Source organism: Myotis myotis, unplaced genomic scaffold (assembly GCF_014108235.1).
Source record: "Myotis myotis isolate mMyoMyo1 unplaced genomic scaffold, mMyoMyo1.p scaffold_m19_p_2, whole genome shotgun sequence".
NCBI classification, from domain to species: domain Eukaryota; kingdom Metazoa; phylum Chordata; class Mammalia; order Chiroptera; family Vespertilionidae; genus Myotis; species Myotis myotis.
The window spans coordinates 212923535-212950081 of record NW_023416324.1 but is presented as its reverse complement, the minus strand read 5'-3'; the positions used below and the strand labels follow the sequence as shown (position 1 = coordinate 212950081).

At 54.5% G+C, this 26547-nt stretch overlaps 1 protein-coding gene across 3 annotated transcripts in view; it reads right to left on the bottom strand.

The window, feature by feature from the left end:
- Positions 1–309: 309 nt before the first annotated feature.
- ERG (ETS transcription factor ERG) overlaps positions 310–26547 on the bottom strand; it is a 153280-nt gene continuing 127042 nt past the window's right edge. For all 3 annotated transcript variants that reach the window (XM_036351275.1, XM_036351277.1, XM_036351276.1), the window contains 7 exons: positions 19878–20081; positions 19018–19098; positions 17216–17287; positions 10390–10458; positions 9719–9775; positions 8979–9026; positions 310–2228 (listed from right to left, as the gene is read on the bottom strand). In XM_036351275.1, coding sequence (XP_036207168.1) covers positions 1708–2228; positions 8979–9026; positions 9719–9775; positions 10390–10458; positions 17216–17287; positions 19018–19098; positions 19878–20081 — 1052 coding nt within the window. In that variant the 3' untranslated portion in view covers positions 310–1707. The remainder of the gene's footprint in view (positions 2229–8978; positions 9027–9718; positions 9776–10389; positions 10459–17215; positions 17288–19017; positions 19099–19877; positions 20082–26547) is intronic.

Sequence of the window (26547 nt, the reverse complement as noted above, 5' to 3'; positions counted from 1 at the left end):
GGGTGATGTGTGTCCCGTGCTCATCTGGAATGCCTCAGCAACCACCTCAGCGCCTCGGCCTCTTTCCACTCGGGCCACGAATGTGGAGTCCCTGAGGGAACCTCTGGTCCTTCTAGAAGGGACTAGGAATATGAGGGGTGGGGGGCAAGAAGGGCAGAGAGCCCACGCTGTTTGGGCGCCAAATACCCTATCTGCTTGGCTCTCAGTTCCCGGAGATGATGATATTGTAACACAAGACCCACAACAATCCGCACAGGTTGCTCTCAGGCAACGCCCGTCACCAAAAAAGTGCGAATGCAGACGCCGAGGTGACTCCAACTCGCCGTGCTAGGCCAAGCTTGTTTTATTACATACATTCTGCACTCTAAGAACTAGTAACTTCGTATTGTAAACATTAAGCATACAGAGTGAGATTTCAAGGCCACATTCTACCACTGATTGTCTCTTTTGTCATGTATCTTTGGCTGGCCGAGATCAACTCGTAGTGTATAAATGCATAAGTTATATAATTATTATATAAAAAGGGGGGGGGACCGCATGGACTTGTATACTTCTTTCTGACAAACGCACAGCGTTCGCGACTCGAAGGGACACCGGAGCCTGCCTGGCCCAGAGCCAGGCGATGTCGGAGCGCAGCGGCCCAGAGCGTCTCTCGCCAGACCCCCCCCTGGGGAACAGAGCCCCCACGAAGCCATGCCGTCCCGAATGACTCTTTTAAATATCAGACAATTCCAGTTACAATTTTCTTTGGACAAACAAACAAAAAAAAGAGATGCATGTTTTCGTGTCTGAATCCCACCACTGCCCCTCGCTCCATTCCACCATGTCCTCCCTCTCACACTGGCTTTGGTGCAGCACTGACCGCATTCAACCGCGAGTCCCCATGATGCCTTCTCCGCAGTCCCAACACCGTCCCCTGTCCAGCTGCACGGCCTGAGCTCCCGCCCAGCTCTGCCTCCTCCGGCTCGGCCCCTCCGCACCCGCCCGCACATCCCCCAGCCCTCCTCTGCATCCACACTCTCTCCACGCACGTGCTCAGTCCCGCGTCCGGCTCCTGGCCCCTGGAATACTGTAAAGGAGTTGGAGACTCTGGGTCGTCTTCACAGCTTGGGAGAGCTGACAGCCCTCCGTCAAATGGAATGAATCTGATTTCACCCGGAGCAGCAGGCGCCGATGAGTTTCGTATCCACGTCCGCTGCACGGTCTCTTTTTTCTTTTTCTGCTTTGTTTTTGATATGTTTCTGTTTTTAAATACAGGTAGTTTTCCTTCAGATGGCATTAGGAATGGTACGTTAGGTCCAGACTGTGTTTTCTGGATTGCTTTGGTTCTATCCTGGTTTGCATGAGCAGGATCCTGGACTCTGAAGTGTATACACATCTTCAGGCCACTTTTTCTTTGGCACTTTGTCCTATGACCTCATGCTTCTACCTACAATGTCTTTTACAAGGTTGGCCCACAGATCCCAGGTCTGTGTACGTCCCACGGTCAGCATCCGCTGTCTCTCTGTAGTCATACTTTGGTCATTCCCTCCCACTAAGAGTCTTTGGGTCTCGTCCCTGGCTTCCTTCCCCATCCCCCGCCCAGCTTTCTCATTCCTCTTGAGGCACTTTTTTTTAATTTTATTTTTTTGATTCCTGGTCTCCGATAGAGTGTGTGGCAATGTCCTGGCGACGACCGTGTGCTGTTGGGAAAGGCCCCTCTCGGCTCTAGTAGTAGGTGCCCAGGTGAGAGGGCATGTGGCTGGCTGGCAGCCTCGTGTTCGGGTAGATGCCTCCGGTCGGGGAATTCCAGTACGGGTTCGGGGCCGCGAAGAAACTGGACGAGGTCACGGGGAGGGCCGGGGGGTGGGGCGCCACAAAGTTCATCTTCTGCGGGTGGGCGTGGTAGGAGCCCATGTACGGGAGGTCCGAGGGGTACTTGTAGAGCGAGGCCTCCGGGGGGTGGGGCTGGAGGGCCTGGGCGATGCCGTGGAAATCGAACTTGTAGGCGTAGCGCTTCCCGTGCACCTTGGTCATGATGTTCTTGTCGTAGTAGTAGCGGAGGGCGCGGCTGAGCTTGTCGTAGTTCATGTTGGGCTTGCTCTTCCGCTCGCCCCAGCGCCGGGCCACCTCGTCGGGGTCCGTCATCTTGAACTCCCCGTTGGTGCCCTCCCAGGTGATGCAGTTGGAGTTGGAGCTGTCGGACAGGAGCTCCAGGAGGAACTGCCAGAGCTGGATCTGCCCGCTCCCTACGGGGGACAGGAAACAGCAGTGAGGACGGGGTGCACAGAGAGGCGGCCGTTCTTCAGTGACAGGGGGGTGCTACCGGGCACCCAGGGCCCTTTCCCAGGCCAGCACCTGTCCCTCAGAGGCTGGGGCCTCCCCTGTTCTGCTGACAACTGCCTGTGGCTGGACAGGAGCTGCCTGGCCCATTCCCAGCAGCCTGCGGCCAGAGGGACAGACCAAGGCTACGGGAGACAGACCCCCCTGCCTCAGGGAGGGGCCCAGCCTGGGAAGCTGTTCATGCTCCTGAGGTTCCCTGAGATCAGACTGAAGCAGGGGTCCACTAGGGCCCCAGGGTCCTCTTTCCCATGCCCTGTCCTGCTTCTCCCCTCCCTCTCTCCCAAGAACATGCCCTTAGCTAATCAGACGCACAAGGATCCTCATCCCAAACTCTGCGCCCAGGGAACCTGCCCTAGGACGATGGCCCTTGGTGACTATCAGTCTGGTTACAAACCCAAGTCCTTCCTAAGAAGCAGAGAATTTCTATGGGGCGAGTGGATGGCAGGCTGGTCCCATCCATTCCTGACTTCTCAGAAGAACATCCAGGTCAACACGATGTTTGCAGGGGTAGGGAGTGGAGGGCCTATTTTTCCTATGTTGTGAGGCAGAATGGGCCGTTATGTGGATGGCAATAATGACTTAATGCCATTTATATTGGCGAGGTCAAGTGAAATAATAAAAGTCAGATTTAGGAAATGAACTCCTAAAAAGTTTATGGAAAAAAAAAAAGAGAGAATGGAAGTAAACACCGTTATTTCTAACATAACATTTCGCTGGCACTCGGAAAGCCATTCTGTCAAAACTTTTCCTAGAACAGAACTCGCCCACTCAAAATGAGGAAGTTTAGAGAAGCGTTGGCCCTCTTTCAAACCAGATCGCCCCTTTCCAGTGTTTAGGCAAACGCATCGTAACGGAAAGCCACGTGTGCGCCCTTCGCTGCCGTGCCAACTGCGCTCACACAAGTTTCCAAGGAAGGAGAAGTGCTACAGTGAGTGGCTGCAGGTCCCCGGGGGGAGGGAGGCAGGCTCCAACGAGGTTGAGGGGTCTTTGCTAGACTGGGGTGCACTGTCAGGATTCTCCTGACCCCATGGGAATCAGCTTTCAGAGATGCAGCTTTTATGTTTTCTTAAATTCAGAGACAAATCAGGCACCTCACCACGATGTTACAATACCTTCCAGCAGTTCTCAACCTGTGGGTCGCGACCCCTGAAAATACATCCTGCATATCAGATATTTACGTTATGATTCATAACAGTAGCAAAATTAGAGTTATAAAGTAGCAACGAAAATAATTTTATGATTGGGGGTCACCACAACATGAGGAACTGTATTAAAGGGTCGCGGCATTAGGGAGGTTGAGAACCACCAGCGTAAGGCTTACGCTGACTCACGGCTCGCTAAAGGGGAGAAGCATTCAATACTGACAGTCATACTGAATCCCAGGAGAGACCCAGGGCTGTCCAGCAGATTAAAGATGCTTTGAAAATGCGTCAGAAGCAGGTCCTTTCTCCTGGACTCCCAGCTACAGCGGCCTCGGGCTCATGGCCACAAAGACTACCTTTCATTATACTCTCAGCGACAACCCAGGGACGTGATCGGGTGGTCAAAGTCGCTTTAACTGGCAACCGTTCAGGGAACCGATGTCACGTAGACCTCAATTACGAATTTGTTTTCCACCCAGTCCTCTCACCAGCTCCCTGTGTAAGCTGTCCAGCTCGCACCTCCTCGTTCCCACGCTGGCCACACGGAGGGGCTGTGTCTGTGATCCATCCACCCGCCGGCTCCCTGAGAAAGATCAGCCTTTCCCGACTACATCCCGAAGGCGATCGCGTTCGGTCCAGCCGCACATTTGAAAGGTATTAGCAGCTTGTAGGGCGTCACACTGGGAGCCTTTGCCTTCTCGGGACCACAAACTGTTCTCAATCAAGTCTTCTTGCCCCCAACGTTTCATTAATATGCATTTTAAACACACACACAAAGGATGGAGCGGGAGAACCATATGGTTTTAGTGTATATATTGTAACCAAAGGATTAATACTTGGAAAGAAAAAACCCATATGGGACCTGAGGATAGAGATGAACACGGATTTTTGATTTAGCAATCTGACATATGCTTCAGCATAAACAGGGAATCATCTGAAAATAAATATTCAGGCAGCCTCCTCAGCGAAGAGAGCAATTCCACAGATTTGTAGAAACATGCAGACCTTCCTACGCAGCTGAAAGAATATTCGGGATCTGCCCAAACCTGGGCACTGCCCCCCAGGAACCTGTCCCTCGGCCGCTTCCTGTACAAACGTGGACCACGGGACCGGCGGACAGCCGGGCCCCGTCTCTCCTGCTTCAGAAGCACTAGCTGGCCCAGACTGAAACCCTGGCTGGAAACGGATGAGCATTCCTCACTATTTGCCCTAAATGAGCCCTTAGGACCCGGGCTCCGGCCTCTGAGCATCCCCAGGGTCTGTGGGAATGAGATCTGTAAACAAAACCCATCGGCTCCCAAACCTGAGAACCCCACGTAAATGCAAGCTCAGAGCACGCGTGGGAAACGGACACTACGTCCAGCTCACTCACGGCTGCACCTGACGCCCATCGCCTCGTGGCCTGAGCTCACAGCCTCACCGGGCGAGGTCAGGGGTGCACGCGGGAGCCAAGAAATCGCAGTCGCTGGGAAAGTAAAGGGATTGCTCGCGGCCACAGAATTTCAGCAGCAACCTAGTCAGTTCTTTTACTGTCAAAGCGGTAACGCTGACGGTGCCACATGGGTGCATTTTAGACTAGTGGGTACGGGTCCCAAGGCAAGATACCTAAGGCTTGGGAAGTTTAGAGTGACTTGGGGCACCCGCTGGCCACACACACAAGTAAAAGGAGAAGCTCTTATAAGACCCAAGCCTCCTACAGGCATCACCACCTGCACCTCGTGAGTAACAATGGTCTCGAGAACATCCTCAGCACTAGGAAGGAGTACTCAGCTTGCCCAGGCTAGACCTGCGCGGTGGGGTGCCATGGGGGCTGCCCGCCTCCAGGAGAGCCTGGCGGGGTGAGCAGCACAGGGCTTGGAAGAGGCCCAAAGGCAATGCTTTCATTTTCCAGAGGAAAGAAGAGAAACAGGGCAGCAAAGAGGTCCAGACTGAGCCTAAAAGGGCAGAACATCTGAACGGTTTATAAACCACAGAGCAGAGCAGGCCCGGGGGGGGGGGGGGGTCAGCAGTTGTGGGACCAGCAGGGCTGTCCCTGAGCAGGACACTGTGGGGACAGCCAACGGAGAGCCCAGGAGGCTCCACGGTGGCAGTCGTCTGGGGCCACTTTCTCCCACGGCTGGGGTGCCGCGGAACACCGTGTGCACAGCCCCCACCGTGTGGAAATCAAGGCAGCAGGCGTGGCCCCAGGACACGTGTCCCGTGCTGAGTGTGGCTCAGAAGGGACTTGCTGGAGGGCCAGGGTGTCCAGCGGCTGTCAGGGCCACTGTGGTGACAGCACTGCTGGCTGGCTTCTGGCTCCACCACGGATGGGACCTGGGGCAGCTCCCCCAGCTCTGTGCCTCGGTGTTCTCACCTGTAAAACGGGCTGATGGCAAGAGCACAACCTTCAAGGTCGCTTTGAGGATGAATGCAGTAGGTGACGCTCTGATTCTGATTGGTTTGGGCTGGAAATCCAAGTTGAAAGGAAGGTACGTCCCTGGCCTGGAGCTGGAGGAAGCCACTGGATGCTTCCCGGGTGCCAGAGACGTAGGTGACTAATTTGCAAAAGGTCAGCGAGGGTCGGAACCCTGCCGCAGGCTGCAGCCCCGAATCACCGCACAAACCTGCTCTCAGGCCCACGCCTGCACGTCCTCTCTAGCCCCTCCCAGGGGTCCCTTCCCTGGGCCAGGAGCTTAGGAAGTTCCCAGTGGGAGACTGGCCACGCCAGAACCCCTTAACAATGAATAGCACATCCTAAAATGGTGCCGGGTTTTGCCTGAGCCACGTGCACTGTCTCGGCTGTCAGGGAAGGCTCCCCAGGTGTCCCCAGGCAGCCACCCGACGTACCTCCACAGGCCTCTTTCTTGGAAAGGTGGCCTCGGTCCATGCAAGGAGCCACGTGAAATGCGCAGCCCGCCTGATGGACACAGAGGAGCTGCCTGGTCCACAGGGCAACCCAGGGACACCCTTTCCCAGCAGGAGAAATACGGGCCAAGTGCACAGCAGTGAATGCTGGGGGCGGAGATGGCCCGATGCTGACAGCGCCCGTGCATTCACGCTCCATGATGTCATCTTCCCACTGAAAAGAATGCGCACTGTGGAAAGAGCCAGCACTGGGAGAGATGAGGGATTTATTTTTCAGAGCGTGGAATAATAGACCCCGACAGGAAGGAGCATTCATAGAAAGATGAAAGACATGCTGGTCCCGGGGAAAGGCCACGTGAATACAGCTGATGGGGCCCAAGGCCGGGTGGAGAGAAGGCCTAAGTCATGACAAGCTAAGGAACACAATCTTCATGTGCAGGTCAGAAGTAGGGTGCCGCCGCCTCCCCAAGCCTGCCGAGAAAGGGGTAGAGGGCGGTCCTTCATGAGACGCGAGTGTCCCTGGCTACTTAGGTACCAAGACATCTTCCCAGGCCTCCCGCCTCCGCCAGGCCCTCTACCTGCAGTGGGCATCCCAGCTGCTGGGCACCGCGTGCCTCTGTGAGAGCTGAGGCTCTGCTCACGGGCCGGCCACTCTCTGAGCCCCCCTCTCCCCTAGGCCACACCTTTGCGCTGTGACATGGGCGTGGGCCTGTATTTCACTGGCCTGCATGTGTGCATGGGAAGGCCAGTTTGGTCTTGTGTGGCACCCCTGGCACTTTGCTCCCTCCAACCCTGACCTCAGACCCACCCGTGAGCCTGAACAGCTGCTAACCGCATGGCGAGCCTTCCTTTCTCTCCTCTCGCTCCCCATTCTCCCAGACCTCGCCGCCCCGCCCCTCCCCGGGCTTGCTCAGGGAGTTTAGGGGAAGACAATGAAAGACGTTGCAGACAGAGTCCGGGTTCAAATCTAGCCTCCCCTCTGATTGGCTGTGTGACCCGGGAAAAGCTACCCACTTTCTCTGGTCCTCTGAGTCCCCTTCCGTCGGATGGAGATAATGACCTCCGGCTGCCAGGACCCCAGGCGTGCGCGCCGTGCAGGCATCATGTGGGGGAGCGGTCAGAATGTGGCCTCAGGTCACTGAATTAACGCTGCCAGCATCTGGCTTCCGTCTTTTCCTCTCTCGAGTCTCCCCTGAGCACCGCTCCAGGCCCGCCTCCCTAAGCACCTCACTCACAGTCATCGCTTCAGTTCGAAGGCTGTGGAGGCCACTGCAGACGGAAAGCTGACCACGGGCACGGGGAGGGACCGAGGCCCTGGAGACGCGGCCACCAGGCGGGGCTCGCGTATGCGGGAAGCGCCTGTGGCCGCCCTCGTGGCACAATGTGGCCATTCCCTACGCCCCCTCTCCACCGCATGTGCGCTCCCTGAGGGTCAGGACGAGATCTTATGGCTCCGGCACTGACTTCTTCAACAAATAATCACTGAGCATCTGGTCCAGACCCGGGGGAGGGCAGGAAACAAAGCAGGCCCTTCCACCCCGTCAGACGCTTCAAGAACATTTGCTGAATTCGTTGACATGAGCTAAAATAGCACATGTCAGGATGGCGGACTCTCCATCATCATATCTCATGTCCCCAAAGCGTAGCCCCCCTCGAGGGGACGTGTGCTGAATCTGAATTTTTCCATTTCCAGCCCGATCTTGGCCTCGACATTTAGGAAATACACTTTCCAGCGTGTGCCGGCAAGACGCCCGTGCCATCCTCGCGTCTGACTTGTTGCTGAGAATACGCAACCTGCGTGGTGGGTTTCTGCAGCCCGGCTGGCTCGGATCGGAGCATCACCAAATAAAACAGCGGGGTTGGCACTGGCAGGTGGCCACAGGTGACCACCCTCGCAAGGCCCGGGCTACAAACGGGCCAGGGAAGAACCCGCCCTTTCTCCTGGCATCAAAGTGGAGAAACAGACCATTCTGAAGATAACTCTGGATTTGAAATCGTAGGGTTGTAAGCAGCATTCTCCTTTTTGAAATATGATTTAACTGCTTGTGTAATAGGTTAAATTGTGCCACTCCCACCCAAATTCACATGCTGAAGTCCTAGCCCCCCAGAACCTCAGAAAGTGACCTTACTGGACACGGGGTCTTTACGGAGGTGATCACGTTAAAGTGAGGTTATCAGGGTGACCCTAATCCGATATGACCAATGCTGGTATGAAAGGGTGACAACACTGGGAACAGAGACCCATGTAGAGGGAAGACAGGGGAAGGGACACAGGCAGAAGGTGGCCGCCTACAAGCCAAGGAGAGAGTCTGCACCAGGTCCCTCCTTCATGACCCTCAGAAGATGACCAGCCCTGCAGACACCTTGACCTTGGACGTCGTCCTTCAAAACTGACACAGAAAACATTTGTTTTCTAAGCCTCTGCCCCCCTCCGTGCCCTTCTTCTAGTGGACCTAGGAAATTCGGGCAGCGTGGATGAGGTCATGAGGCTCTTTGTGGAAGCTAAAACCTTCATTTATATCCCAGCCCGTATTTTTCTGCTTGGGCGACTAATCCAGCGAGACCTCACCCTGAAACTGGTTCCGTGGAAGGAACTGGTCACCCTTGCCCTGTATCTTTTCACAACCACCACTGCCGTAAAGGTTAGCAACCACACTAGCCATATCTCACCTGGGTTTGCAAGGCGGCTACTCGTTGGTCCAAGGATCTGATAAGGATCTACGAGAAAAGAAAAGGTGTCAAACCCCGAAGACACAGCTGTGACTTGGTGATGTCACTGTGGGCGTTCTCCTGACTGTCTTGTGCTCCCCGATTTCAGAGCTGAACGTGTCCCCCACACCAAGGTCACCTAGCGCCACCCGTGTTAGATAAAACCTCCCAGGAGAGCTGAGTAAAGTATCTTGCTCAGGGCCTCCTCGTTCGGCTGAGCTCAGAGTTGGCCCGGGGTTCACCCAGCCCCGTGCTCTCTCCACCCCAGGAAACAAATAGGGCACACGACTTAAGTCCCCAGCCGGCCGGCTCCATGTGGGCCGTGCTGACAGCATCACTGATAACATCCACTCCCCACTGTGCTGTGTGGCACCGGTGTGGGCACTGCTGCACCCAATGGCACCGGTGTGGTGTGCCTGGACTGTAAGGTGAAACTAAAAGAACTCATGAGCCACACAGAGACACCCTGTGTGCAAGCGGAATGTTTCCTTCCACATTCACTGTGCAGATTGTGGAGATGTTTTAACCAACTCCCCAGTCATCCCGGCTGAGTAGACGGATCGTTCCGTCCCCGATTGATATATGAAGCAGTTGTGAAGAAGACAAAGCAACGTGAGTCTCATTAGCAAAGGACACATTTTAGAAATATGCCACCCAACCTGTTGCTTCGCTCATGGCCACTGAGGCTCCCAGACACATACCTAGCTGAGGCCGCTGGTCTTCGGTTTTGGGCACTGCGGAAGGAGATGGCTGAGCAGCTGAACGTGAGAAGACAAGAGAGACAATGAGCTGTAAGTTATATGTGGCCACTCATCTTTGATGCTGTGGTATCATCGTTCCATCAGCTACCTTAGTGATATAACAGTCTCCCTTTTATAATAAACATCTTACAGGAAGGAAAAATTTCTTTTCTCATGAAACCAAATGTGCACATTGCAGGAAAAAAAAAGAGCATTTTATATTATTTCAAAAAATGTAATTATGCCCCCTTTTCCCAAAAGAAAAGAATTTGCGATGGCTTACAAAACAGGTTTAAATGAATCGCAATCTAAAATAAGTAAAAGGGAAATGATCAGGAAAATGAAATAAAGGGAGACTCTAAACATGGCCGAGATCAGGAAATCACTCCGTGTTTGATCTGCACTCAGCCACCCCAGGAGACACGCGTGAGTGCGCACTGAAGTCCACGAAAGCAGTCAGTTCTCTTTGTGGGGAAGTGGGTATAACCTGAAGACTAGCCGTGCCTGTCTTGCCAAGGGGAGGAACACTTTCCATGTTGGAAAACCATAGATTAGCTACAGAAATGATGTTTACTCCATCAAGAGGGACCCTGTGCCACGTGGATTCAAGGCAGTCGGAGCCAACACCTCACCTTTCGACTGGGGGGCGGGGTGGCCGTGACCGGTCCAGGCTGATCTCCTGGGTGGCTCATAAGGTAAATCTGTAAAGATGAAGAAATTGACTAAAAGATCAATAATTTACTTTTATAACAGATATCTTATATGTGTTTTGTGTTTATTTGAATAAATACTTTGCAAGAAAAGCCAGTCATCCAAAGAAATTTTCAACCTGGATTCCATCAGATTCAGGTTTTATTTACAAATGATAATTTTGTGTATTTTACTGATCTGACATTTCTACCCGTTAATCTGCCACCCCCACTGACAGATTCCCCCAGAGCCTGCGGACTCTCCTAGGGTGACCTCCAACCACAGGGCAGGCCACAATGAACGTTTCTTCCCGTCGAAGGCGTCCTGCACCCAATGGGACTGACCTGTATCCAGCCCTTTCTTTATCTCCAGGACCATCCAGAACAGAGCCCACAACTCTGACCAATCAACCAGTTCTTGCCTGAGGTCTGCACCTCAACCCCCAAATGATGCTCGCGTTCCTTCTCCATTTTTTTCTGTGGAAATGAGCTCTCCCTCCTTATCCTTATTCTCCGGCTGCCTCTCTCGGCCACCCCTCACTTTCTCTTTACAATCTCAGCCTTTTATGTTGAATCACTCTTCACTGTCTCCTCCTTTTCCTATGCAGATGTCACCTCTTTCTCCTCGAAATGAATTTAGAATTTCTCTAAAGTAAGTTGCATGAATAAACTGCAAGGCTGAGGGGGCAGTGTCCCCACCGCGTGCCAGCAGTGACTGTCAGGGCCTCAGAGAGGCCCATCATTCCTTTGCATGGACCACGTGTGATCACTCGCCCCATCAGTCTCTATGCACGTTGCATATGCAAATTTAATACCCACTTCTGCATCCTCGGTGCAAGTTCTAGCAATGGTTAAGAAGACTCTAAGTCATTTTCTTTCGAAAACATATTCCAGGGACACTGTTATGCACGCTCCAACTGTGCACATATCACGCTGCTTCTACCTCCATCTTAGTACAGAACCATTTCAAAAAAACTAACCACATCTTCTTGGACTGAAGGGTCTCAGGTCAGTGCCACGGGTCATTCCGGGCCAACCGAGAAGCCACAGCCAGATGTTTCGGGGCAACTTCGCTGCCAGGCAGCTGGAGACGGCTGCAGCGTCGCCCTTGGAGGGCAGCGCAGTGCCGCTTGCTCTGAGCCTCGCTTTAAACAGCTCATTTGACTTAATGCTGGCAATCTGGTGGGTCCGTCTCCCAGAAGCTGGACTGCGTTGCGGAAGACGTGTCTCTCCCTCTTTTCAATCCCAGAGAGAAGGGCCGTGACATGTAACCTGAACATCAGCACAGAGTGGCCGTAATTTACTCGGTCTGCTTGGCTGCCGGCATTCCCAGCAGGGTGGTCGCTGAAACCCTACCCTCGGGGCTTCGGTTGGGCTGGACGACTTTTCTGTTTAAACGCGGCCATGGCTCGCCACTCCCTGCCGGCTGGCATCGTCGCATCGTTGGACCGACCACCAGCCTTTCCCACCCAGCTCCTCGGTCTCACTTTTCTGGTGTCGGGGTTGGTTACCCGCAGGGATTAAACCGGCGGCCGCTATCCATTTACAATGAATGAAATTCCAACTTAAGTTTCTGGGAGCATTGTGCATAGGAATTCTCATCCAGTTGCATTTTGTCTGAAAAGTGGTTAGTTAGCCAGAGTTTCCACGTGAGAACTGTTTCGGAACAAAAGACAAAGCTACCGGCCAGACCATCCTAGCAGCATCCAGCCGAATTCAGGAGCAGGGATCACACGTTGGTCCTACTTGTGTCCTGGGATGGAGAGCACGGGGCTGGGGGCTGGGGACCCCAGGGCCTTCTGTGTACCAAATGCTGAAGCAAGATAATATATAGTGTGTCCCCAAAAGTATATACACCCACTCTGAATACTTATAAAGGCAGTGTTTTTAAAATACACTTCACTTTCAACATGGAGCTATCAGTTGTTATAGTGCGGACACATTTTGGGGGGAACTCCCTGTAGAAATACATTCTAGACCCTCATTTCTCCAAGTGCAGTCCGCATGCCAGCAATACGGGCAGCATCTGGGAGCTGGTGAGAAGTTCAGAATCTCTCTCCAGATTAACTGTTTCGGAGCCTGCATGTACCAGGACCCCGGGAACGGTGCACACTGACATGGAGGAAGCCTGTTCCAGGCATTTCCATGGCTCTGGTTCAGAACGCTGTGCCCCACAGACACTCATTTCAGAGGCACTGCCTGAGAGCGGCCACACAGAGAAGGAAGTGTGTGCAAAGAGTTCTAGATGGAACGGTTGTATCTGAGATAGATGAACAGTAACAGAGTTAATAGCAAGTGTCAGTAGGTTAGTTTGCTGCTATTTTAAACGTAAAGAAAAAAGTATGGCGGCTGGAAAAAACTAAACACCAAACTACTAACAGAGAAATATTTTTGAGACTCTATTTCCCCCGATAAAATCCTCCTTAGGGTGTGTCACCGTGTCCATTCTCCCTTGAAAGTAAGTCAGGACCTAAACGACACCAAGTCTGGTCTTTAGCCAAGAACCTGCGATGTCCACGTGAACAGTGACTGGCATGTTCGCAAACATGTCACCACGGAAGATAAGCCGGCTTTGTTTGCCTTCATGACATTCTGGCCCGATGCAGCCTTATCAGCTGCCAATCACAGCTGAGGGTGCCCAGCTCCTCCCCCCGCCAGGGGGTGTGACGGGGGAAACGCTGGGTCGGCCTCCCTGAGATGAGGCATGGCCAGCGGTGACCCCGGCAGCACCTTCGCCCTCGGGGCAGAGGCGGTGGAGTTTACTGAAGAATGACGGCTCCCTGCACATGGGCGACTTGCCCTCAGTGACAGCAGGAGGGCTTCTCACACGGGTCTATGCACACTCCATGCTCAGGGGCCACGTCAGTGCTCTCCACGCCTCTCCAACCTTGGTCTTCGAGGCGGCTAACTCTTGGCAGAAGGGCTTGCTCGGGGAATGTGGGTTTCTAGCAGGGAGCTGGCTATGTTTTTCTGTAACAGACTCTGTGTAAAAACTGAGCTTTCTAAACCCCATTACACAGGCAGCTCGTGTTACAGAGAAGCATGTGCCAGGATCGGGACCGAAAACACGAAGCTACAAACAGGGTGTCGCTCCTCCACACCCCCACCCCTGGGTACTTGCTGGGAGCTGGGATCGGTTCCTGATCCTGAAAGAGCCTCCCCCCTCCCCCCACAACATCAAGTAACCAAGACAGCATCCTCCTGGCCCTTCCTGCAGTTACCTTCCTGCGGCGTCAACCTCACCCAGTTCACATGCTCCTCCTCCAGCCGCGCAAGAACTGCCCTCCGGCCCTCTTGCCGTCCGCCCTCCCACTTACTTTCCCAAGGGCCAGAACCGGGACTGTGGGCGAGTCCCCCTCGTTCTGCAGGACCCACCCCACATTTACAGAGCAGCTCCGGGGGTCCCAGCTGGGCTGGATGGGGAAGGACGGGCCTCGCTGGCTCCCGGTGAACTCAGAGGCCAAAGGCAAAGACAGAGAGACGAGAGCTGTTGCCAGAACCAACGTATAACCCAGGTTTAATGGGAGGAAGATTCGGACGATGCAGTCGCTCTCCTGTTTTCCTCCAGACATTTCCACAGCCTTCTAACCCACCCCCTCAAAGACATGGGGAGCCGGGCATTTCACATGCCCTCCCCAGCTAGGTTTTCAGATCTCTGGGTAGAGTACAGCCATGGAAAAGTGAAGAATGCGTGCTTAGCCATTCGCTAAGATCCGGGCTTTCCAAAGCGCCCCACAGGGGAGAAAGGGTTACCCCACTGTCCGGCTGTGCCTGGTGGTGCCGACCGGCATTAGGCTGCCAGCTCCAAGGCAGGGATAACTCGTAATTCCAAGAAACCCTTGACGAGCAGCCGCTGGAAAGTGAAAGTCCAGGCTGCACTCCCAGGCTCAACTCGCCACTCTCTCTTGATTACATCCTAGATGGGTATCAATGCCGGAGTTGCCATGGCGATGGAGGAGGGGAGGAGGGGCTTACAGAATGTCCTCCTCGGCACACACGAGAGCTTTCACATGAACTGCCCCCAAGATGCCAGGTGGGCGGCACCTGCTGAGGTTAGAAACAAGCTTGCAAGCTCCTACGAGTCAGACCTGGCTCTGTCCCTGCCAGCTGAGGCCGCCAGGGCCATAGCTCCAAAGGCATGTGCTCAGCAGGGGAGGAGGGTGGGGAGAGGGTGTCTGATGCTAATGACTGAGGAACACATGAAACATCGTGAAACAAGATCACAGAAATGGAATGTAAGTGACGCGCCTCCGTGCTGCCACCTCCTAGGAGTGGGGGAGGGGCTGCCCTGAATGCTGATGTATAGGAAAAGGACGGGGGAGGGGGCGGGGGGGTAGGGAGGAGGTGCATTCTGAATGGGGAACATTCGGGGAAAGTTCACAGGAAGCAGCTTGGGAAGACGGGGGATGAGCGTGAACGGAGGAGAGAATATCTATGTGTGGTTGGTTACCTGTCAGGTCCCTAAGTCTTGGCCGATCACGGGGCCCAACTGAAATGCCACAGCGACGTGGCAGGGCAAGCAGGAGGGGGCTCTGGAATAAGGGGTCCATTTGGGAAGATCAGCCACAAGAGGGTAGACTGGGGGCAGCAGCCCAGGGATGGGTGACTTGAGGCAGGAAGGAAAGGAGGGAGGTGGGTGGGCGGCGGGACACAGGGAGGTGGGAGGACGTGGGAGTGGGGGACTGGAGTGGACACGCCGATCATGGCACAGCCACCCGAGGGTGCCGGGCACAGAAACGGGTGCCTATCCGGGGCTCCAGGCCCCTCTCCACCGTCACCTCTTCTCAGCGCAGAGAGATGCCCACCGACCACAGGGACACGGTCACACTCCCAGTGAACCCCTCACCCATGACTCCTGCAGCTTAGGGGTCAGCTTGGCAGGCCCCGAGCTGTCACAAGGACCCCACTTCCACCGTCACCGGCTGTCACACACTCTCCACCCTTCCTTCAAGGCTGAGCACTGCCCCATCCAACGCCTACAACCTGCTCCCTGCTCCGAGGTCAAGTCCCCGCCTCTGGCTTGCAGCAAGTAGTTAGTTCTCCGCCGGTTCTGCTGGTGTACCTTCTTTCTAGCTCAGGCCCCACTGTTTGTATCTCCTTCCACAACCACAGCAGTCCTCACAACGGGCATTTCTGACACAAACTTAGTCTCAAAAACGTACTCTACGGCTAACGGAGACACGGCAGTGGGGCCTCTCCCGGGTCACCCTCAAATGACGGACGGAAGGGAGGACATGACCTGAGCCACGGGACATGCATCTGAGTTTGATGCCCTTGCCGTTCCCTCCGCTGAAGCGCAGAGATGGAGACCCGGCCATCACCCTCCCAGCCACACGTACACCTGAGGGGTCGTGTATCTTCCAAACCCACCGTAGCCTCAGATAGGAAACCTAGCAGAGCCAGGATCCACTGGCTCTCAGCAACAAGCTGCCAGCCGGCTGCTCTGATCACTGGGCTGCACCAACCCCTTTGGCCAAGCTGTGGGCCTGTGACAGAGCTCAACGCCAGCTCCGACCCCCGGCTTTTGTAAGAGTCAGAGGCATCGTGAGATAGCTTCTCACAAACAAGCAAGCCCTGGCCATTGCCCTGCAGACCGTTTTTACTTTCTTTAAGAAGGATGGGGACATTTTTAGCACGCTCACAGAGCCATCATGATGTTCCTGCTCTCCCTGCTTGCCCAAGGCCGCGTTGCCAGTGTGGAGCTGGAGGGAAACGTGCCTGTGTGAGCCTCTCTCGGTCCACAGGTGGGTCCCGCAGGGCGGGCTGGTGTACGCTGGACCCTGGGTCTCATCATACTGAGTGGCCTGTGCCATCTGTCGTGTGCCGGAGCTCACAGCGCCCTTGGCCAAGCCTCCCACCAGGCCTCCCAGGACCGGGGAGCAAGCGTGTTCTCTGCGGTCGGGGAGCCAGGCACCAGGACGCTACCAGACAGGGTCAGGTGTGAACAATACCCAGAACCTTCTTCCTCGGGCTCCTCGGCCCCCTGCCCCCCTCCTTTCTCTCTGGAAAGAAACCGCAGCTCCAAACTCAGTGCTTTGCCCAGCTCCAATGAGGTGCGTGGAGCGGACACGTGGTGGGGGGCCAAGGGCCACAGCCTGGGTCTCAGGAGGTGTGCGATCCAGATCCGTGTCTGAACACGGAACAGCGACCCGCGGCCCTGAGTCACGGCTTGCTCAGCTGTGAGGCTGGCACGACATCTAGCTCATGGGGCTGTTGTCCGTGTGGGGAGGGGACTGGCTATGGCACGCTGTCCGCTGCCTCAAATGCCCACCCCTCTGCCTCCTACTCCCGGGGCCCCCCGTCCCTCTCTGGAGAGCCCCCCTCTGCCTCTGGTGGAGGGGACTCGTCCTCCTCCTCCGACTGCGCTTCGGGGAGAGGTGGCTTGTCTGTGTCCCTATGTGTCGGGGAACTCCTCTTGCCTGTGCTGTTCCCCGAGGAGCAATCTTAACCCTCAGGCCTTCAGTGAACTCAGAAGCAGGCACACGCCTGCCTGCCGGTGGGCACCCACCCGGGTGCACCTCTGCCTGCCCGGCTTCCAGGCAGCCAGTGACGGGGCTGATCTGCTTTTCATTCCACAGGGATTCGAGGCGCCCTGAGGAGTGTGATCTGTGAGTGACATTCGGCTCCAAACCCCCAGAGGCCCCAGAGGACTGTGCAGGGCCCCCGCCGGGCCCAGGATCGGCCCTCTCGGGGTGGCGTGACCTGGTCCCGGATCTCCCGGGCCGTCCCGGTGTCTCGGGGAGCACAGCGCACAGGGGTGTTTCCGTACCTGGCCTAGTTGTAATTCTTTGCGTAGCTTCGGGATAAACGGAAGTATTGGGGAAAATAAAAGCTGCACCCCCTGCAGACAAAAGGAGAGACAAACAAGTGAAGGTCTTCGGCTGCGTCCGAGGTCCATCTGCGTGGCAGCGCCCGCTTACTCTGCCCGGCGACAGGGAGGGGGCCTGGGGCGTGGGCAGCACATCCCGGCCAGAAAGGACGAAGCCCTGGCCAGAGGCGGATCCTGACGCTGGGAGCGGACACGGGACTCTCTGGGCCCCCCTGGTGGGCGGGTGTCCTGCGTTTTGATTTTACAGCTTCTTGCTGAAGGCCATCCTGGTGCCCCGCCACGTGCCCAGCAATCTCAGTTTATTTTAAAAATCCTATGGGGGGTGTTTTAATTTTGAAATTGTGCATACACACACAAAAAGTAAAATATTTGAGAGCTCTGGAAAGCAGTCCCAAAGAACTGCCTTTTGCCAAAGGCTATATGGATTGCGTTAAAAATGAACCCACATCTCCACTCGAATGCCTGTTTCCCTTTCTGTCTCTCATCAACACGTGTGTTAAGTGAGCAGAAAATATTCCCTTTTCTCGGCTCAGTCCCTGCGGAGCTGGGTGTCCCGGTCTTCGATCGCTTCTGGGTTTAACAATAACAAAAGGATGACATTGGAGCTGTCCTGACACTTTCACTCACTGTCCTAGTTTCTAAATAACCACGAAATTATCTCAAAACACGTGTCACTCAAAGGTGTTTCCTAAGAGGGAGAAATGGCTTTGTCGAAGTTATTTGTTATTTCTGGCCACAAGGTCATTACTAAGCTAATGAGAGTAACCTACACGGGGAAAAGTATCCTAAACAAAACATTTCTTTTTAACTTTACTTTACTTTAGCTTAAAAAGCACAATGTTCTGAATACCGAGGACCAAGATCAAGTGGCAATTTCACTGTAATACTCAAACCTGGACTCCCATGATGCATTTTAAAATAAAATGGCAAGTCTTCGGAACACGGCTGTGTTTCCACGTGCGGGCTGACCCTGAGTTGGCTGGCTTGCTCACAGGGGTGACCTAAAACTCGCCCTCACTGGCTTTACCCCCAGCCTGGGCCTGGGGGGTGGCAGAGGGTGCCCGCAGGCTGAGCAGTGGGGGGTGGAGGGTGATTATGCTCCTGCTGCTGTCTCCTCAGGAGGGGGGAAAGGGACCCCGACTTCGGGCACATACAGGGCAGGAAGCCCCGCCTCTACTTGGAGCCTCTGTGATGAGGAAGGGAGGGGGGGGAGGAGGTTAACCTGGAAGAAGCACTATGTTACAGGCTACTGGGCTCCGGCAAAGAGAAACAAACAAATAAAATGTGGAATCCATGGTTAGCGACAGAGAGCAGGTACTCAGTTAGTCCCTCGTTTCATAGCCTCCGAAATCCTAACACCATCTCCCTCTCAAAAGGCCCTCTCGAAAAACACCGCCATTCCCTGGGACTGCCCTTCGCGGATGCGCCAAGTCTGCGCTAGAAAGACTAACGGCAAGACGGTGGCCTAAGATGGACCCCAGAGGAGAAAGTAAAACTGCTGCTTGTCCTAGTCAACATTCCTTGATGAATAAAAACGAAAAAGAAAAAAAAAAAAAAAAAAAGAATGCTCAGGGCCCCTTTGGACCGGACATGCTCTTTGTGACTACAGCCAGCACTGCGCCTCCTACCTGTCAAAACCCCTCAAGCATCCACCTCTGCCTCCTGCCGCACAGACGGGCCCACACTCCACCTGCACGCATGCACCTGCGGGAGCCCCCGGCCCTCCGGGCGGGCAGCATTACCTGTGTTTCTAGCATGCATTAACCGCGGAGAGTTTTGTAAGGCTTTATCAACATCATCTGAAGTCAAATGTGGAAGAGGAGCTACAAAACAAAACAGCAACATCAAAATGAAAAAGAGAGAGAATCACCTTCCTTAAAAAGAAAAAAAAAGAAGAAAAACACCCCCTCCCCCCCACCATGGCTGCTTGGCGTCTCTCCCCGCCTGACTGGTTAGCATGTTAAAACCTAGACGGGGCCCACAGGTGACCAGGGAGTGAGTGGTGGGGATGCCAGGCAAAGCGTTTACCCCAGCGGTTCCGCCACCCCACGCTCGCACTGCGCCTGTCCCCTGACCATGCTCGCTGTCTGGGGAGCAAAAGCATGCAGCAGGCTCTGTGGTTCGTGCCTCTCACCCAACCGCGCCTCCCCTTCCGCACGGTCCCCCCGTATCTCATGAGGCCAGGTGGGGACGCCCCTCACACGTGGACGTGGGGTGTGAAGGGGGCCTGGTTTAGCGCGAGGGAAGGTAAGCCCATCCACCCCATCCTCTGGGAGCCCTGCCACATGTCTCCAGCTCATTGGGGCACCGTGGAGACTAGATATTGTGAGCAGATAAAGCTTCCTCTCCCTGGGGTCTTCACGGCCCAGGGGGCCCTTGCAGGAGGCAGCTGAGTGCTAAGGTGACTGTCTGGCTTCCTCTAAAAGTGCCGAGGGTTCTCAGCCTGCGTTCGCCCACGGTATCGCCTTCTAAGCGACCGGCTCACTCAGATGCTCTCTGGGAACTGTGTTAGGTGCTGTCCACAAACTGGACGGAACCCTGTGCAGCTCACGCTAACAAGAGCCACACCCCAGGGGCCTCGGTCCGGAGCGGGGCCTCTTACTCTCTCTGAGGTAGTGGAGATGGGAGAGAAGGATGTCGGCGTTGTAGCTGGGCGTGAGCCTCTGGAAGTCGTCCTTGGTCATCTTGCACAGCTCCTTGCCGTCGATGTTCTGGAACAGCAGGACATCGACGTCCGGAAGGCCGTACTCTTTCACGGCCCACTCCAGCCACTGCCGCACGTGGTCCGTGCTCCACAGCGTGGGGTCTGAGAGGGGATGGAAACATACTAGGTCAACGCCTGGACATGAATTTCTGGGGTGGAGTCAGGGCTGGAGCCAGGCTCCTGGACAGGGCACGACCTTGAACCATGCTCTTGGACAGGTCATGACCTTGAGTCAGGCTCTAGGAGAGGTCAGGGCCTGCAGCCAGGCTACAGGACAGATCATGACCTTGAGCCATGCTCTCAAACAGGTCATGACCTTGAACCATGCTCTTGGAGAGGTCAGGACCTTGAGTCAGGCTCCAGGAGAGGTCAGGGCCTGTAGCCAGGTTCTGGGACAGGTCAAAGAGAATGTCTGGGGGAAAGACAAAAACACCCACTGACTCACACACACAGATCACTGTCCTTAGCATGAACTGTTCTGGAAGTTTAGGCTTCCTCCCTCACCTGCCCCGCTGTTGCCCGGATACTCTAAAGGTTCCTGCAGGGACGGGGGCGGACATTGTTTGCCCCCATTTACATTCATTTTAACCTTTTCACTTAAAATACATAGGAATAAATGGAAAACTTCCTTAGACCATGACCAATATCTTCATAGGAAATTATGAGTTAGCCACACATGTCAGGAAGATGCTAATTATAGATTACAAAACAATCCCAAATAGTATTTACACAAAATCCTGAAAATACAGAATGGGATAGGAAGTGCAGGTAAACCCCGGCCCTGCTAGGAGCTGGCCCTGATGAGAGCGAGCCGCCAGCTACGCGCTTTTCCTGCTGAGAGCATGGCTGTGCAGCCAGCTCGCACCTGCAGGCCCCGGGCTGGCCTGGCCCTGACTCACATTCCGCAGCTGTGGCGCCCACACGCCCACAGGATGCAGGCAGGCGACGTCTTCACGCTCCCCTGAGGTGAGGGAGGGGACCTGGGAGGGCAGGGCACTGGGGAGAAGGAGCTGGCGATCCCCAACAGAAACACAGCCAGGGCGCCCCACCCTCACGCCTGGGGGCCGGGGACTCAGGGTGCCCACTGGCAGAGGGGCTCCTCCCTTGTGGCCCTCGGTTCCCAGACACCTGGGCCGGGAGCAGGAGCTCAGAGCTGTGACCCCTGCGCCTCTCAACTTGCTGCGGCCTCTGCAGGCGGCTGCTCTTCTCTCTGTTTTACATGTAAAATGCGAGCCCTGACCTCGGCCTCCGCACAGGCCCGCAGGGGTCAGGCTGCGGGATGCTCTGGTCACTACGAGGGAATCCTTCTGGCGTGGGAGTCAGTCATCCTACTGAATCACTGTTTACCCGATCACTTCAGGCCGCTTGGTCTTACTAACGCCCAGGCTACCCACAAATGGGGCATGGTGTGTGCCGGTGAAACCCATTTTAAGTTCACAGGAGAAACAGTGATAGCGACAAATCTCCAGAGAGTCGTAGTATCTGAGTTCTCTTCTCTTCCCTCCCTCCCTTCTTTCGTTCATTCCCTTCTCTTCCACATCTTTTTAAAAAATTAACTGTACTGGGTGACATTGGTTAATAACATGTAAGTTTCAGGTGTGCAATTCTGTACTACATCACCTGTGTGTTCCATTGTGTGCTCACCACCCTGAGTCTAGAGCAGCGGTTCTCAACCTGTGGGTCGCAACCCCTTTGGTGGTCGAACGACCCTTTCACAGGGGTCGCCTAAGGCCATCCTGCTTATCAGATATTTACATGACAATTCATCACAGTAGCAACATTACAGTTATGAAGGAGCAACGAAAATAATTTTATGGTTGGGTCACCACATGAGGAACTGTATTGAAAGGGCCAGAACATTGAGAACCACTGCTCTAGAGTCTCCTTCTGTCACCAGATGTTTGACCCCCTTGAGCCTCGTCCCTCCCTCTTCCTCTCCGATAACCGCCCCACTGTTGTCTGTGTCTATGAGTCTATTTGTTGCTTTCTGGTTTGTATCCACGTGAGTAAAATTACAGGGTTCTTGTTTCATGGGTATTTTTAATAGAAAGAAGTTACTTCAAATCCAGTGCGCGCTACCCTCACCCCAGCCCCTCCTGCACCCTCCAGGAGCAACCACTGACGTCTGTGCTTGCGTCACGGCTATAGATGCCAATACTTCCACCTATGGAGGACATGCATTGTTTTCTGTTCTTAGAGTTAACAGCAGTGGCAGCTGATTGGCTTTGGGCTCTCAGCCCTGTATTTTCAAGATGTGCCCAAGTTAATGCACGCAGGTACACTCAGCCAGCTAAGCAGCTCTCGACACCCCTCCCATACAAACATGTCCAATTTACTGATCGATGCACCTCACCCCGTGTCTGCATCCATGCACATGTGAAGGATTCTGCATGGTCCACGGCCTGGGGTCCGTATCAGAATCACGGAGAGATGGAAAACCTTCAGCTGCCTGGTCTCGCCCACGGAGGTCCTGACTTAATTGCTGGAGGGCAGCCCCGACATGAGGGTTGTGCAAAGTTCCCTGGGTAATTCCAATGTGAAGCCCAGGTTCAGGCCACCTACCCCGGGCCTCTCTACTCAGAGTGTGACCCTGGGACCAGCAGCAACGCCATGACCTGGGAGCTCATTAGAAATGCAGAGTCTCTTGCCCTGGCTGGTTTGGCTCGGTGGATAGAGTGTCAGCCTGCGGACTGAAGGGTCCCAGGTTCGATTCCCAGCCAAGGGCACATGCCTGGGTTGCGGGCTCAGTCCCCAATAGGAAGGCAGCCGATCAATGATTCTCTCTCATCATTAATGTTTCTATCTCCCTCTCCCTCTCCCTTCCTCTCTGAAATCAATAAAAATATATTTTTAAAAGGAAAGAAATGCAGAGTCTCGGGCGCCCCCCCCGGACCTGCTGAATCAGGGTGTGCATTTCCTCAAGCTCCTCGGTGAGCCCTGTGCACACTAAGCTTGGGGGAGTCTGGGCCAGGGTGCGTACCCAGATGTGCAGTTGCTGGGTCACAGGGCACGTGCCTGGTCACCTGCACCAGCTATGCTGGATTTCAACCCATATTCTACCCTCTCTCTCCATCAGCAATCAGTGCGCAGACTTGGCAAAGGCGGAGTCCGGCTCTCCCGCAGAGAGGATATCTACAAAGACCCCCACCGCCCACTGCTCCGCTGCCCAAACACATGGGAACAGCCTGTGGGTCTGCAAGCGATCGTGGGGTGCAAGGTTCACTTTCTCCAGCTCACCGGGGTTCAGATGGCTCTTTTTTTTAAAAAAAATGTTTTTATTGATTTCAGAGAGGAAGGGAGAGAGAGGGAGGGATAGAATCATTGATCAGCTGCCTCCTGCACACCCCCTACTGGGGATCAAGCCCACAATCTGGGCCTGTGTCCTGACGGGGAATCAAACCGTGACCTCCTGGTTCATAGGCTGATGCTTAACCACTGAGCCATGCTGGCCAGGTCAGACGGCTCTTGGTCACTGGGTCAGGACCCTGCTTTCAGGGTTACAACATTCAAAACTCCAGACTGTGGTCACAGGTCTCTTCTCTACTCTCCCTCACGGTGTGTCATGATGCTCACACAGACACACGTGGAACGGTGGCCTGGACCCCTCACTCAAGTCCTCCTCGTCCTCAGTGCCGTGCAAAGGACAGGGACACGGCTCAGAGGGAGCCTCCCTGCCCCCCTTCTCCCCAAGGCATCTCCCCGTGACTCCTCCAGGAGACTTCTTTTTGCTTTGCTTTGCCTTGAACCACACAGGGCAGGGCCAGTGTAACCACTGCCTAGAAACCAGTTCACCCGGGGACTTCCTCCTCTTAGCGGCAGGACCAGAGTCTAGGGATGACACATAAACCCCTGAAAGCCACTGGGTCCTGCCGCCATGTGACAGGTCATCTCAGGAGGACAGCCCAGTCCCTGTACCGTTAACTGGCTTCCCTCCCGAGCCAGGCTGCTGCGGCTCAATTTCCTTCAAGTGACTCCTGGGCAGGATGCCAGGCACCAGCTCCTGGACCTGCACCGTCTCATCTCTGAGATGTGGGTGGAGCAGCCGTGCTCCCGGGCTCCGGGCAGGAGTACAAGCCTCGCCGGCCCCTCCCGGGAGCCCTGCGGCCACACCTCTCCAGTGCCTGCTTAAAGGATAGGTGCGCGTTCTCTGAACTACAACCCCCCTCCCAGGAACTTATCCTGAGAAAATCGCAGAGGATGTGGGAAGTGATTTATGCCCACGGATGTCCTTTGTGGGGTGTTTATGGCCGTGCAGCGCTGGAAACACCCTAACTGTCCCCCAGGGCAGCGCGCCCGGGGCTTGGGAAACCGAAACCCACACGGCCGAGTGCCTTTACCGGCAGGAAAAACCGTCCGGGGTGGATTCAGTGGAAAAGTCTGAAAACACTATGGTAGCAGCGCTGTATTTTGTGAAGGAAGAGAAGTACGTCCTGGGAAAGAATTTTGGAGGAATATGTAGCCAATGGCAACTGCCTTTTCTGGGGAAAAGGCGATGGAGATTTTTAGATTTTTTTTCTTTTTCACTAAACGGTATCTTCTATTTTTTTTCTTTAAAAAAAAAGCAGATAATGCATGGGTTAAAAATTATTTAAAAATTTTATCCTCCCCTATGTTCCAAATCAAAACAAGGTCTTATAAATGATTAAATATAGATTTATATGTGTACTTATTTGTCATGGTGTTTTTATAAAATTTCTTTCAAGGGTATACAATTTTCATCTCGGCCCGGTCGGTGTGGCTCAGAGATTGTGTTGACTTATGAACCAGGAGGTCACGGTTCCATTCCCGGTCAGGGCACGTGCCTGGGTTGCAAGCTCAATCCCCAGTGTGGGGTGTGCAGGCGGCAGCCGATCCATGATTCTCTCTCGTCATTGATGTTTCTCTCTCTCTCTCTCCCTCTCCCTTCCTCTCTGAAACCAATAAAAACGTATTTTTAAAACATTTGTCATCTCACTTTCTTAGCTTGTTCATGGGAATTGCTTCATTTGAAAAGAATATAATTAAACGAAGTCAGGCTACATCTGTGTCCTTTCAGGATCTTATCTCTACTCCTCTGCCCTATAGTTTATAAGTAACAATTATTAAAAAGGAAGTATGGCCCCTTGCTGGGTGAATGAGGACGTCCCTCTCCGATCTGGGCACCCTGCTCTGGGACTACTCTCCAGGTGGTGTGATAGAGACCAGTTTGCAAGGGACAAGCCCAAACTCTGCCGCCTGGAGCATGTGGCCCTTAGCTCATCGGGCCCTGAGGTCTTCCCAGACAGTCCCCACCCCTTTGTCCCACAGCCACACGATCAGCTGCCATCTCCTGAGCCAACACCCAGGCTTGTGCCCACACAGCACCCACTGCTTCTACTTCTACCTTCACCTGCACTCATCACCCTCTGGGGGCTGCCCTCCATTGCTCTGGAGCTGTCAGTATTTAGAGCGAGTCTCTGGGCAGGGAAGTGATAACAGGACCGAAGGCTAGGCCCTGCCCCAGTGACAGCCCACACTGAGCCCCATCCCAGCTTCCAGGGCCAGCAGGGTTGCTGCAGCTGCAGACGGAATTTTCTAGGGCTCAGGCAAAGGTGCTGGGACCCAGCTCACCCTTCAACTCCCCAGAGAGCCCAGTCGAGTCTCTAGGTCTCCTCTGAGACCCACGACATGTCAGAAAAGCTTTCTTGCTTCTGTCCCACCTGCCATCACCAAGGGAGCTCACAAGGTCCCACAAGATTCAACGGGCCTTCCCCAGTTGGCGTGGGTCAGTGGATGAACGTCGACCTATGAACCAGAAGGTCACAGTTCCATTCCCGGTTGGGGCATGTCCTCGATTGTGGGCTTGATCCCAGTGTGAGGCGTGCAGGAGGCAGCTGATCAATGATTCTCTCTCATTGTTGATGTTTCTCTCTCTCCCTCTCCCTTCCTCTCTGAAATCAATAAAAATATATTTTAAAAAAATGATTCTATAGATCTTCCCTCCTTCCCTGACCCGCAGGTCTGGGCGTGAAGGGGAAAGGGGAGGAGGCAACAAGGGAGCCCCCAGGAAGCATCAGCTTTGCCCGCGTTCAGATGTGGCAACCACACCGTTTGCCTCCAGGTAGTGGTGCGACTCGGGACACGTCACCTAACCTCTGACTGAGCCAGGTTTTCCTCAGTGGAGAGAACCAGGACCCGAGAAATGACTCCAACAGGATAAGGGCTGAGATGACTTTAACTCAAGGAAGAGTCACTGACAAGGACCACCAGGGTCAGAGGCGGCCAACAAAGAAATGGTGAGGATCTCCCGAGGGAGGCAGCTACAAACACGACCCACAGCCCAGAATGGAATGTGTTGTCCAAGCAGGACGTGCAAGTCCAGAGAAGCAGCAACGGATCCCAACCGGGAAAAAAGGCAAACGTTTCACCTGTGTGGCTTGAGTCTGCAATAATGGAAAGGATTTTGACAGAAGTAGGAGAGAAGCCCTGCAGTTTAGGGGAACAGCTTGAGACCAGCGTCAGACCCACTGAGGCACGAAATAGCTCATGTGTTGAGGGAGACCTGGGTGTGGCTGGATGGGAGGGGTTTCGAGGGATCCCAGCCACAGAC